The sequence below is a fragment of the Rhagoletis pomonella genome, unplaced genomic scaffold (genome assembly GCF_013731165.1).
Source record: "Rhagoletis pomonella isolate Grant_MI unplaced genomic scaffold, Rhpom_1.0 Rhpom_scaffold_00003, whole genome shotgun sequence".
Classification (NCBI taxonomy): domain Eukaryota; kingdom Metazoa; phylum Arthropoda; class Insecta; order Diptera; family Tephritidae; genus Rhagoletis; species Rhagoletis pomonella.
The window spans coordinates 82,101,050-82,114,145 of NW_023458557.1; the positions used below are offsets into that span (position 1 = coordinate 82,101,050).

Consider the following 13,096-nt stretch of genomic DNA (forward strand, 5'->3'; position numbering starts at 1 on the left):
TCAGGAAAATCTTTATTTCTGTCATCAAAGCTACAAAGCACTTTACCTTGACTCAGCCATCTTACTGCAGAGTGGTGGAATATGTGACCGAATTCACTCCCAAATTCATCGAGCAAGACTTTGAATAACGGTCATCCGCAAAACAAATTCGAAATACGAATGATCGTGCTCCAAAGTCCCCCAAAGTTTCCAAAGTCAGATTGACTAAAAGTGTCTTCTTAGCAGAAAAATCAGAAAGTATCACTCTGGTGAACACTAATAAGTGCGGAGAGTCTGAAACATCAGTCGACTCATCCATTTGTAATGAAAACCTAGTCACATTTCTTGAAATCGCTTTTTATTTGGCCATGAATATCGTTTGGTAGGTCATCAGATGACGACACTTTTTTTTTATTGCTGAGATTACGTTGTTTTTGTTTTGAAAATCCTGAAACAGAGATTGTGTCATGTCCAGCATAGAAAGATAAGAAGCGAATGAGTTCATGAAAATTCAAAAATAAAAGCTTACTTATGTACCAAAAAAGTTTCCAATTGTTAAACTTTTCAATTCCATACAAAATATTCTGTTCATCTTCTTGTTTGCGGGCGCCTAAAATTTAGGTCGCGAGCTACCGGTTGGACACTACTGAAGACTTAGCTTTACATAACTATAACCAGAATATGCAAATTTTAGCCGTTTTGAAACCACAAACTCGTCCAAATCAACATATAAAGAGACTACCGCACTCTGAACTATTCTGCAGGCAAGGTTGGCCAAGTGTTTCTAGCCTCCCTATTGCAAGGTCCGGAATTCGTCGATAAAATGTTGAACTGTCTCCATGGAGCACGGTTCCATGCAGCTGCGGTAGTTTTCGGCAGACCGTTACTTTGTAGGTGCATATTTTCTTTGCTCATTCCTACTAGAATCGTAGTTTTAAGTGTGGGTCTTCCGTGGTCTGGTTGACGAACGCACTCATGGCAGGGCTTCAATCAACGTTTATATTGAAGGATTATTGCATCAAACATCTCGAGTGGTTGAACCAAAAATTAAAATTTTTTGATTCCTTTTCAGTCACTTAACGTTTTTATACTTGCTAAGTTATCAGTTAAAGTTAATGCCTTATAAAAACCAAAAGAATAGACAAAATAGCATAGATCAAAAGGAACGCTAACGAGTAGATGCTAGATAAGCATTTTTCCTACGCATTTGTTTGTGTGTGTATTTACATATGTATGTACATTAGGATGGTCCAAAAATAGTAAATTCAGAATTGTAATGCTCTCACCCCCTAGGATTGTTCTATATTGAAAAATGTATACCCCTATTTTTTATTTTAAAATCAAAAAATATTTAGAGGTCGCTCAAAGCGATCAAAGCAAAGTTTTCGATGTATTTTTCATGGGGAAAAAAAACTTTCCGTAGAAATGGTGTAGAATTCTTGAAAATCAATATTTTTCGATCGGAAAACTCTGGTTCTCTTCAGGAGACTTAAAATAATAATACCCAATTGTTTATTTAACCATTTTTTAATACTAACGATTTTTTATTTGTCCCCTCATTGCATTTTTTGGGGTTTTTGTGGGTTTTTGGCGGACCTATAAATTATAGATGCGATAAAAAATGGTTAAATCAAAAATTGCGTGTTATTATTGCGAATCTTCTGCAGATGAAAAGAGTTTTCCGATAGAAAAATATTGGTTTTTTGAAATTCTATACCATTTCTACGAAGAGTTTTTTCTCCAAATAAAATACATGGAAAACTTTGGGTGCTTCGAGCGACCGCTAAATATTTTTTGATTTCAAAATAAAAAAAATAAGGGTATATTTTTTTCGGTATAGAACAATCCTAGGGAATGAGAGCATACAAGTTCCGACTTTACTTTCTGACATGCATTTTTGGACCACCCTAATGCACATATGTTTGACAAAGGCATCTCTTGTTCTAACTCATTAACTATTTACCTCACCGCTGTCTATTTGTTCTCAACCTTTACCTCAGCGCTTAGTGCAACTCACTTTTTATGGACAGCTTCTTCAATCTCCCCCCCAAAAAAAAAAACAACAAACAACTAAAAGAGAAGAGCGTTAACCTATTTAAATCTTATTGACCATTGAGTTCAATGACAGGTTGCATGAAATTCAATGAATAACATGTAAGAAACTCATGGCACATAGGAAAAAAGAAGTTGAAAAGAATCGAAAATTCAATTCAATTAAATGAACAAAAAAATAAAAAATGAATTAAAAAAAACTTAACTGGCAGAAATTGAAAGCCACTAATTCTTAAGTCAAAACTCTTTTGTTCGTCGCCACCCTGTCGCTAGCAGGTATGTACATCGGATACTGAAATTGAATGCTTGAGCTATTAATTTTGTCTACAATTACCTTTTTTACTTTCTCAAATTGGCTGCTGCGTGCGGGTATGCGGTTTAACGACATTCATACATACATACATACATACATGGATAAATACATACATACGAGTATGTGCATTGGGGAAAAAAACTTTTTGAAGTGATTGATTGTCTTTTTTTGTTTTTCTGTTTTTTTGTGATAAAAAAGGTAGGGTTTTTTCAGATGAGTTGCTTTCTCACAACTCATCTTATCAAAGAAAATGTGTGTAAGATTTTTAAGGCACATATTTTTTACTAAATAGTATAGCTAATAGAATAATAAATAGTAAGCAAAGAAATCACTTGGCTTAGTGGAATAATGGCCACCACTGAATTGCGTAGCCTTAATCACTGCATCTAACCATTCTTGAATAACATAAACTTTGGTCAATGCTTTTTGGGCTCCGTGAGCAGCGTGCAACACAAAAGCGGCTGGACATGATCTAATTACTTGAAGTAAAAGGGGTCCTTAGACTAAGAGAATCAAATCTATGGAAGCACACCAATTACGGGCGCGCAGCGGTCTTGAATGTAATTAATAGTGGACGGCGTAACGGTATCAAGGCCGAGGTAGATGGCAAAACTGATTACTATCCAGTCTGGAGGATAGAAAAAGGAGTCGGCTTGTGTTTAAATACCAATCGGACGAAGGTCTTTGCCATTGCAAAATAGTATAGATCGGATCGTCACTATATTAGGCTTCAAGGTAGCAAAGTCGGAAATATCGTGCAAAACAAGGCACGAAACGGCAAGAAATGGCTCGCGAATGCAAATTAGCGGCGCGGATAACTACCAACTACCACCAGTTTATGATCTAAAGGATGGTCCAAGAATACAGCACAGCCGTAACTTATGACTTACGGATCAGCCGATACTGTGAGCTCTCAATATCCTTATGCCCAAGACTCAATAGGAGTCGTACTGAAGAATAATTTACGCTAAAAAAATCTGCATTAAGGACTCCATCGATAGCGTTTTTACTATGCTGCCTCTGCAGAAGTTATCAGGATATGGAAGAAGAGGAATCGATTCACCATTTCCTATGCCAATGCCCAGCTCCCCAGACAAGCGTTTCAAGCATTTGGGAGCACGATTTTTCTATAGTTTAGGGGAAGTCAAGATATCACAGCTGCACAAATTCATCCGGAAGAGTCGGTTTTTTAACAAACAACAGACTGACAATTTAGAATAACTTCGGTTAGGACTATGTGCCTACTCCTGGTATTCCTAACCTAGCCTGACCATGAAAAGAAAGTCTCCAATTTCGAAATTTTGTATAAGAGATTTTATTTTTCAACCCAAAGTTTTAGTACTTTTAAGTTATCTAATTTTAAGTGCTAGTGCGTGCCACTTCAACCAACCGACCCTTCTGGCCACCCGCTTAAGTGCAACGTAATTTTCAACGCGCCAGAAAGCGAAATTGGTTGTGAATTTTTAGTTTTTTTCTTACCTTTTTTGTTGCTTATTAACACATATTTACAAAAACAATTAACTGCCTAGTGCTACATACATATGTACCAACCATTTGATTTTGTAAGATTCATTTTCTTGTAAACAATTACCGCTGCTGCTTAGCCAAGTATTTGTCTGTAAATTATCTTTTTTAAAATTTTTTTTTAAGTGTCGTGTGAATATTTCAGTTTTCTTCACGAAAAAATTTCTACCTGAGAGAAAGTCACAGCTGCCATGCAATTTGTACAAGTATTTGTAGAAAATTATCACAAAAAAAAAACAACCAGTTGCAATATGAGTAGCTGGTTCTGAAGCGTTAAGTGTTGCATTTTGAAATCTGTAGAAATGGAAATGGGCTAAAGAATTTGTGACATGTGAATCTATAGAGTTTGGAATTTTTGCGCTGCATCTGAGAATTGATAATCGATTATTGACTTTAAGTGGAAATATGTTTTAAAAAATGTGTTTCAATTCGAAAGTTGAAGTAGTACCAAACACTCGAGTTCGTTAAAAAGCGAATTAAGTCTAACCCGATTGTGGCATTAAATTCTGATTTACCGTCATTCGAAATGATGAGATTTTTACCGTAAAAAATTACTTCGGGAGGAAACTACTTGTGCTTGATTTAATTTTAAATCGTGAATTTTGCAGATCATTCAAGTGTGCGGTGTTAGTCATAGAGAGCTTTTATTTTATTCCAGCCATATGAAAATTGTACACAAAGCTTATGGCGCGCACTTCACAGGTCAACCGCGCTCGGCAAGTTTTTTTCTGTCTCAGCCTTAACTAATGCCGTGGTTGATTTGACGGTTTTTATACCAGTAAACCAGTGTTGGCCAGAGAGATTTTTTATTTTGTATTCCCGCTTGTAAAATATACAAAAAGCTTAAAAAGCACTGCACGTGTGCTCAACTTTGCTCAAGCGATTTCTGCTTGAGTTTCGAGTAGTAGGAGTTCATCTGTAAAATTGTACCACAAATTGGAGGGGAAGCTCGCCGAAGCACTTAGCAAAAAAATAAGCACCAAAATGTTATTATTAATTTTACTAGTGAAAGATTTTTACGTTTCCCTGATTTTGCTGTGTTTTGTGAGAATATTTCATACATGCGCTCATTTGTCCGAAGCAATGAAAAACAGCTCTATCTGATTTTAGACAACAATCAAGACTATGCATATCCGGCGGGAGAAGCTTCCTCAAGTTTTTTATGAACTTTATATGGACATGCATAAAGTAAAAGCTCGATAATCCATATGAGTACACAATAAAGTGACGATCAGGGATACAAAATTTATAAAGCTTTAAAAAGCTTCTCCCGTGGGATATGTTTTGATCGTTAATGAGAAATGAGAGGTTTTATGTCAGTGACGAGAAGAGAAACAGCTTTCACGTTCTTCAGAACTTCCTCTCTGTAAGCGTCTACATCAAAAACGTGAACAGAGGGCTTTTATCGTTTGCGCATTTATACCATCGATGGGCAGATAGAGCTTTTACTCTGCATGCGCCTATACAAAATGTATAGAAGGCTTAAAAGAGCTTTGCCCGCGGGCAAGGCAGTGTCCATCAGTTATCTATACAAAACTTATACAAAGCTTTACATACATACATATATGAAAACTTATAAAAAGCTTTAAACAGTTTATATACAGTCAATGCTATAGCCATTACCGGTTTATATAAATCAGCGACAACTACAGACTGATTTTACTGTGCGTGCATATATCTATCTAAAGCAGCTATGTCAACAACGTGCAGAGGGTTATGTTATTATTTGCGCATCTAATATATACAAACTTTCCTGAAAGCTTAGAAAAGCTTTTACTCATTACGCTTTTGTACGCAACTTTCAGAAAGCTTTAAAAAAACTTATACGCGAACACGGATGTGACTTTCACCGGTCTATATAGAGAGAGCTTTTATTCAGCGTGCATACAAAATTGCCGACCGACTCTAAAAAAAGCTTTAAAAAGCTTCGCTCGCGGAATAATTTTTGATCATAACTGATATAAGCTTATATAAGCTTAGAAAAGTTCCACATGCTGGCGTCGCTCTTTTAAAGCTTGCAAAAGTTTAGCCTGCGCGCCAACTTTTGAGTGTCACTTTTAGAGATGGCTTTAGAGAAGTGTGGGCTAGTGGAAGCTTTTACCTTGCGCCCACCTAAATAATCATGTACGCATGCAGGGGCCAATTCTGTCTCAAGGCGGCAAACATCAAAACACGGGACGTGTGAGAAGCGTTTTTTAAGCTAGCTATGGGTTAAAAGTTCTCTCTACGTATGTGGTAAAAGCTCGCGCTTTGTTGGCTAAAAAAAAAAAAATAATAATCCAATTGATATTATTTCTCTCGCTTCCCATCTCTTTTAATCCATCTTATTTGAGAGGTTTTGCAGCTCCTGTTATATCTCCGGACTTTGTAGGATTACAGAAGGCTAACCCTGATCCTACACCACGCGAAAACTTGTCTGTAACTTCAAAATAATAAAGCGTTTTCATATCGCTTTCGGTTGAATACTAATTTTGTTGTTTATCTGGTTTAAAAAGCACCGGCTTCGACGTACAATACTAAAGGACCTTGCTTGGGAATATTATCTTTTTTGTCAATTGAAGAGTCTTTACTTGAATGTTAAATTCGCTGCCGCCTGTATGAAATATGCAATCCGGACAAGGCGCCCTTACTATTTATACCCGTTTCACTTCATACGTCCCTCTGTGATGGCAAATCTACTGAGCACGTCTGACCTGTGAGCTCAAATACAAGAAATCTATACATACATACATACATACATTAATAGATGCTTAAGTATATCTGTATTTTGATTGTATATGTACATATTTATATGCATTTTTGAACCTCTTTGTATTTATGTATGCACGTGTATGCAACACACTTAATGCCTATGGACAGTTGCTTGTTGTGGTTGCAGCTGTGCAGATTTATGTAAGTAAATATGTACGCCTGCATGCGTTTTTGAATGCTTTTGTGGCATTTAAGCTATTCCAACAAATGCAACAACACCAGCAAGGAGGCCAGCCATAAAGTTAAAAACCTTCGATCCTTATTGTTGTTGCTTTAGGGAATGTTTTATGATATTTCGACAGTGTACATTAAATTCAAAAAATTCCAGTCGACGAAACCTGTTGGCCACGTACGCAGAGGTGTGGCAATTGTCAATTGTGTCTTGTATCAAAATATGTTTGTGTGCACGAAAATGCTTGCGGTTGCAAGCTTTTGTAGTCGCATAGATACTCTTTGTCATATTTAAACCCACATACATGTGTACATATGTATGTATGTATGTATGTATGCACTATCTTGCATGCTGTTTTTCGTTGCATGTGCAATTATTTTGGCACAACTTGTTTGTTTTGAAGAATTCTTTAAACATAATACCTACATACAGAGGGAGGTTTCTTAGGTGCTACGAATACGCTACGTTACGAAAGCAGACTAAAATCCGGTTTATGGATATTTTCCCTTCGCGATTGGAGGAGGAGAAGCTCGGCCAAACACTAACATATGTGTAAGGGACAGGGCTGTAAAAAATTACAATCAAATTGGATTGCAATCGCATATTTTACGTAATATTGCAATCTGGTTTAATTGCAATTAACATTGATTGCTTATATTTTGATTGAAAAAATTTAAATTTGTAATTATTTAGAAGAAATTGATTGCAATAAGTTTTTGATTGCAATTAATTTTTGATTGCAATCATTAATTGCATAAAAATTGCTAATTGCAATCTATCTAAATGACATTTATTTTGATGAATAATTGGAAGTACGATGGCGAGGCACACAAGTCCTCAGTGGGTTAACGCATCGCATTAGCAGCGCAAAGTGAACCCCCCTTCTACTTCAGAATTTGACTTTAGAATGCCCTATCCCAGAATTTGCCGATGCAAAATGCCCTATCTCAGAATTCGGTTCAGAAACGCCCTAACTCAACTGCCCTATCTCAGCACATTTTCAATGTATTTTCGTTTGAGATAGGTCACTTTTGAACCGATTTCTGAGATAGGGCGTTTTCAACCAAATTATGAGATAGGGGGTTTTTCAATAAAATTCTGAAATAGGGCGTTCTTCAATCAAATTCTAAAGTAGGTCACTCTTGAAAAGTTTTCTGAGATAGGGCGTCTTCGAACTGACTGCCCTATTGCAGGTCACGAGAATGAAAACGAATCTTAAGCAGCTGAATAAGTGGCTATGTACGTTTCATGGTATGTTTTAGCTGAGCCGGTAATATTTCATCTCTTTCTGGCAATTTAAGGATCTTTATTTTAAATAAAGCCCAACTGATTTTCCGGTCACTTATCGCTTCGGTGATAAGCTGTGGTGTAACTTCTACTTAAAGGAATAAATAAAACTTGGTTTTCAAAGGGATTTATTGAGTCAAACTGTAGAGATTTGATGAAAATTATTGAAATTTTGAACTTTGCGTAACTCACTTTTGATAGTCTAAAATTGTAATATTAATCCTCAATAAAAAAAATAGAGCCAGCTTAATATTTATACATATACATTAGACTGCAGCACCAAAACAAGTTGCGGTTTTTCCGACGGGATTACAAAATCTATTATATTTTAAGACTGCCATCAAAATGTTTCGGGAAAATATTTAGATTTACGTGAGCTGGACCGGTTTGAAAATACCTCTAAAAATGGAGTTTTTTATGAACAAAAATAGTTTTTTTTTTTTTGAGAAAAATCCTCTCAGATGACGAAACAGTTTAAGCTGAAAAATTCTACATAAAAATATTTAAAAATCTATTTCAACGGAGTTATAATAATTAGATTTTTGGTAAGTTTTTCTTAAACCAGTCTTTGAAAAAAGGCCCAAAAACAGCGCCAAAAGACGAATTATTATGACTCCGTTGAATTTTTTTTTTAAATTTTTTATTCAAATTTTTTAATTGTAATTTTTTCAAAAAATACTATAACTATTTCGATTAATAAAACACTAAATTTTTGAAGGTTGAAATCGGTCCAGCGCAAGTAAATCTTAACATTTTGGCGGAAGTCTTAAAATATAATAGATTTCATAATTCCAGTGGAAAAGCAGTACCGATTTTTATTTTATTTTTTTTTTGTAATGGGAAGTGAATCAGTCTAATATACATATACATATGTACGTGCATTCACCTACCACCTTTCGATACACGAATAACATTCAAAAAAATCTGAAAGTGAAAAATACGCCACCGCCTACTTCTCCTAACTGAAGTCAGCAGCATCGAACTTGCAGAACACCATTCGAACTAGATTTCGCGAGTTTTATTCCCACATACAAAAGAAAAAAAGAAACAAATAAAAAATAACCGCAGCAAAGCAAACAAAATATCACATACAAAATAAAAATACGAAATGTGTAATAAAAATGGCTGTGGAGCTGACTCTATGGCCTTCGCTCTACTATTTCCGCGCTGTTGCTACTGCTGATATTATCAATGGCGTTTAATGGCGGCTTTGTTATTCTTAAATACCATAAAATGGCATACCATAGAGCTGGCGGTTGTAAGTGGCACAAGATCAAGCTACATATACATATGTACACATATGTTTTTTTCTTTTATAATTTTTATTGCCACTTCTCATCTCAAAAGTATTCCAGTTGCCATTGATTTGGAAACGAAAGTTTCCATTACTGACGTTTCTTTGTTGTCGCCTGCGTTTGGTTGGCAGACTAAAATTAGGCCAAAATTATGATGGAATTTTTAGAAGCGCAAGATGCGCGGCAAAGAATCTTAAAGAAAATAGAAAGTTGTCTGATGACAAGTTAACTGCGTGATTTTTTGCGCTGATTTCCGTTTTTCTTTTCTGTTTTTTTTTTGCAAACAAAAATTAGCGCTCGTGTGGCCGAAATTCCGCATGTGCAAATTGATGCATCAATAGTTCCGCAAATGTGTTAAATTCTGAAAAAAAAAAAAATTCACTACCAGTCAACTTACACTTTCTAAGCACTTTTTCACCTTTATCATTTTATCTCTCTTCTCGCTTCTCCCCAACGCAGATATGGCGCCGAACTGGTGGCAATCGACACGTACGCGGAGAACAATGACACGCTCGCTATTGCGCGCAGCAATGATCCCAACCGTCGTGCCTCCGACAAGTACTGGCTCGGTCTGGCATCGCTGGATGATCTGCGCACCAACACGCTGGAGTCTGCCTCGGGCGCACTCATCTCCCAATATTCGGGCTTTTGGTCGCTCAATCAACCCGATCCCATGTCCGGTGAGTGTGTGGCCGCCACCTTCGCCTCGCGCATGCAGTCTTGGAATTTGGATACCTGCGATAGTTTACTGCCCTTTATGTGTCGCGCACCCGCCTGTCCGCAGAACTCCATACACTGCTCGAATGGCTTGTGCGTGAATCAGGCGTTCAAGTGTGATGGCGCTGACGATTGTGGTGATGGTTCGGATGAGTTGGACTGCCCGGCGCAGTGTCACTATCATATGCAATCGGGCGGTGATGTCATTGAGACACCCAATTATCCGCACAAATATGGCGCGATGAGCAAGTGTAAGTGGACGTTGGAGGGCCCGTTGGGCAGCAATATCATACTACAGTTTCAGGATTTCGAAACGGAGAAGACTTTCGATACGGTGCAAGTGTTGGTCGGTGGTCGCACCGAGGATAAGTCAGTGTCGCTGGCGACGCTGAGCGGTAAGCTGGATTTGACTATGCAACCATTTGTGTCTGCGTCCAATTTCATGATCGTGAAATTCACTACTGATGGCAGCGTGGAGCGTAAAGGTTTTCGCGCCACTTGGAAAACGGAAGCAAAAAATTGTGGCGGCGTGTTGAAGGCGAATCTGCAGCGTCAAACTTTGACCAGCCCCAATTATCCCAAGCAATATCCGGGCGGTTTGGAGTGTCTATACATAATTAAGGCACAACCGGGACGCATTATTTCTATCGAAGTGGATGACTTGGATGTGGCTGAAGGTCGTGATATGCTGCTGATACGTGATGGTGAATCACCGATGAGTCGACCCATTGCACGCTTAACCGGCAACGCTAATGACAACGAGAAGGTTATTATTTCCACTGGCAGCTCGTTGTATTTGTACTTCAAATCTAGTCTGGGTGAGTCTGGCAAGGGCTTCAGCTTGCGGTACATACAAGGTTGCAAGGCCACGATTACGGAACGCAATGGCACTGTCACCTCGCCGGCTTATGGACTGGAGGACTATCCGAAGAATCAGGAATGTTACTTCACCATACGCAATCCGAGCGCTTCACCACTGTCGCTGAAATTCGACAAGTTCATGGTGCACAAGAGCGATTTCGTGCAAGTCTATGATGGCTCATCCACTGCAGGTCTGCGTTTGCACTCAGGTGACGGCTTCACTGGCACCGTGGCGCCCAAACTTACCTTGACCGCTTCGTCAGGGGAGATGCTAATTAAGTTCACCTCGGATGCGCTGCACAATGCGGCGGGGTACGTAGTGAAAACTCCCCTTTTAAGTTTGCCTATATTTTCATATTTTCTGTTTGCAGTTGGTCTGCGACATTCTCGGCTGACTGCCCTGAGCTGAAGCCAGGTATTGGCGCTTTGGCGTCGAGCCGCGATACAGCTTTCGGCACTGTGGTCAAGTTCACTTGCCCGATTGGACAAGAGTTTTCCACCGGCAAGAATAAAATCGTCACCGAGTGTATGAAGGGTGGCAACTGGAGTGTGTCTTACATACCAAAATGTCAAGGTAAGTCCTTAACTTTGCTGTCGCCTTGCAGGCTCGCTCTAATAAAAACTTTTTTTCTACTACCCACAGAGGTCTACTGCGGTCCCGTGCCACAAATCGACAACGGCTTCTCGATCGGCTCATCGAATGTGACGTATCGCGGCGTTGCGATGTATCAATGCTATGCTGGTTTCGCTTTTGCCTCGGGCGCACCTATCGAAAAGATTTCCTGCTTGCCCGATGGCCGTTGGGAGCGCACACCTACTTGCATGGCTTCTCAGTGCTCACCACTGCCTGAAGTAGCGCACGCCAATGTGACGTTGCTCAATGGCGGAGGGCGCAGCTATGGCACCATCGTTCAATACGAATGTGAATCGGGTTACGAACGCACTGGTCACCCTGTATTGATATGCATGTCGAACGGCACTTGGAGCGGTGATGTGCCACGCTGTACGCGCAAGCGTTGCTACGAGTATCCGGAAATCGACAACGGATTTGTCGTAGACGCAGCACGTCCGTATTACTTTGGTGACGATGCACGCGTGCAGTGCTACAAGGGTTACAAGCTGATCGGCAGCAATATTATACGCTGCAATTCGGAGCAAATCTTTGAGAATCCACCAACTTGTGAGGACATCAACGAGTGCACGTCCACACAATGCGATTTGGCGACTACAGAATGCATGAACACGAATGGTTCGTTCCACTGTCAGTGTCGCGGCGGTTTCGCGCCGACGCCTGAGTGTCGTCCAGTCGGCGATTTGGGCTTGGCTAATGGTGGCGTACCCGATGACAGCATAATGACTTCTTCTAGCGAGGAAGGTTACACAAAGGGCTTGGTGCGTCTCAACTCTGCCGGCTGGTGCGGTGCGCTTGTAGAACCGGGCGCCAATTGGATTTTGATCGACCTTAAAGCGCCAGCTATTCTACGTGGCTTCCGTACAATGTCCGTGCAACGCTTTGACGGTAATGTGGCCTTCACCTCGGCCGTACGTCTACAATACACCGACGATCTGACTGATGTGTTTAAGGACTATACAAATCCCGATGGCACAGCTGTGGAATTCCGCATATTAGAGCCCACTCTGTCCATTTTGAATCTACCGATGCCGATTGAGGCGCGCTACATACGCTTCCGCATTCAGGACTACGTGGGTGCGCCTTGCATACGCATGGAATTGATGGGCTGTACGCGTTTGGACTGTGTGGATATCAATGAATGCGCGAAGAATAATGGCGGCTGTGATCAGAAATGTGTTAACGCACCCGGCAGCTATGCTTGTTCCTGCAATACAGGTTATCAGCTCTTCACAGGCAATGGCACGGCTGGATTTAGCATTGAACGGTCAGAGACGGGTGAACGCGATGGCGATAGCTATCAGCGCAATAAGACCTGCGTGCCGCTCATGTGCCCTCCGCTCCTAGAGCCAGAGAATGGCAAGCTGTTGACCGACAAGAATGATCATCATTTTGGTGATATTGTGCGCTTCCAATGCAATTTCGGCTATATTATGTCCGGCAGCGCGGCTGTACTTTGCCTCTCGAACGGGCAGTGGAATGCCACTGTGCCCGAGTGTAGTTGTAAGTTACAG

The 13,096-nt window shown here is 39.8% G+C and overlaps 1 protein-coding gene across 8 annotated transcripts in view; it reads left to right on the forward strand.

Moving 5' to 3' along the window:
• Nucleotides 1-13,096, forward strand: part of LOC118735677 (sushi, von Willebrand factor type A, EGF and pentraxin domain-containing protein 1) — a 101,885-nt gene that overhangs the window by 76,372 nt on the left and 12,417 nt on the right. For all 8 annotated transcript variants that reach the window (XM_036465590.1, XM_036465585.1, XM_036465592.1 and 5 more), the window contains 3 exons: nucleotides 9,833-11,263; nucleotides 11,323-11,525; nucleotides 11,595-13,085. In XM_036465590.1, the coding sequence (XP_036321483.1) occupies nucleotides 9,833-11,263; nucleotides 11,323-11,525; nucleotides 11,595-13,085 (3,125 nt within the window). The remainder of the gene's footprint in view (nucleotides 1-9,832; nucleotides 11,264-11,322; nucleotides 11,526-11,594; nucleotides 13,086-13,096) is intronic.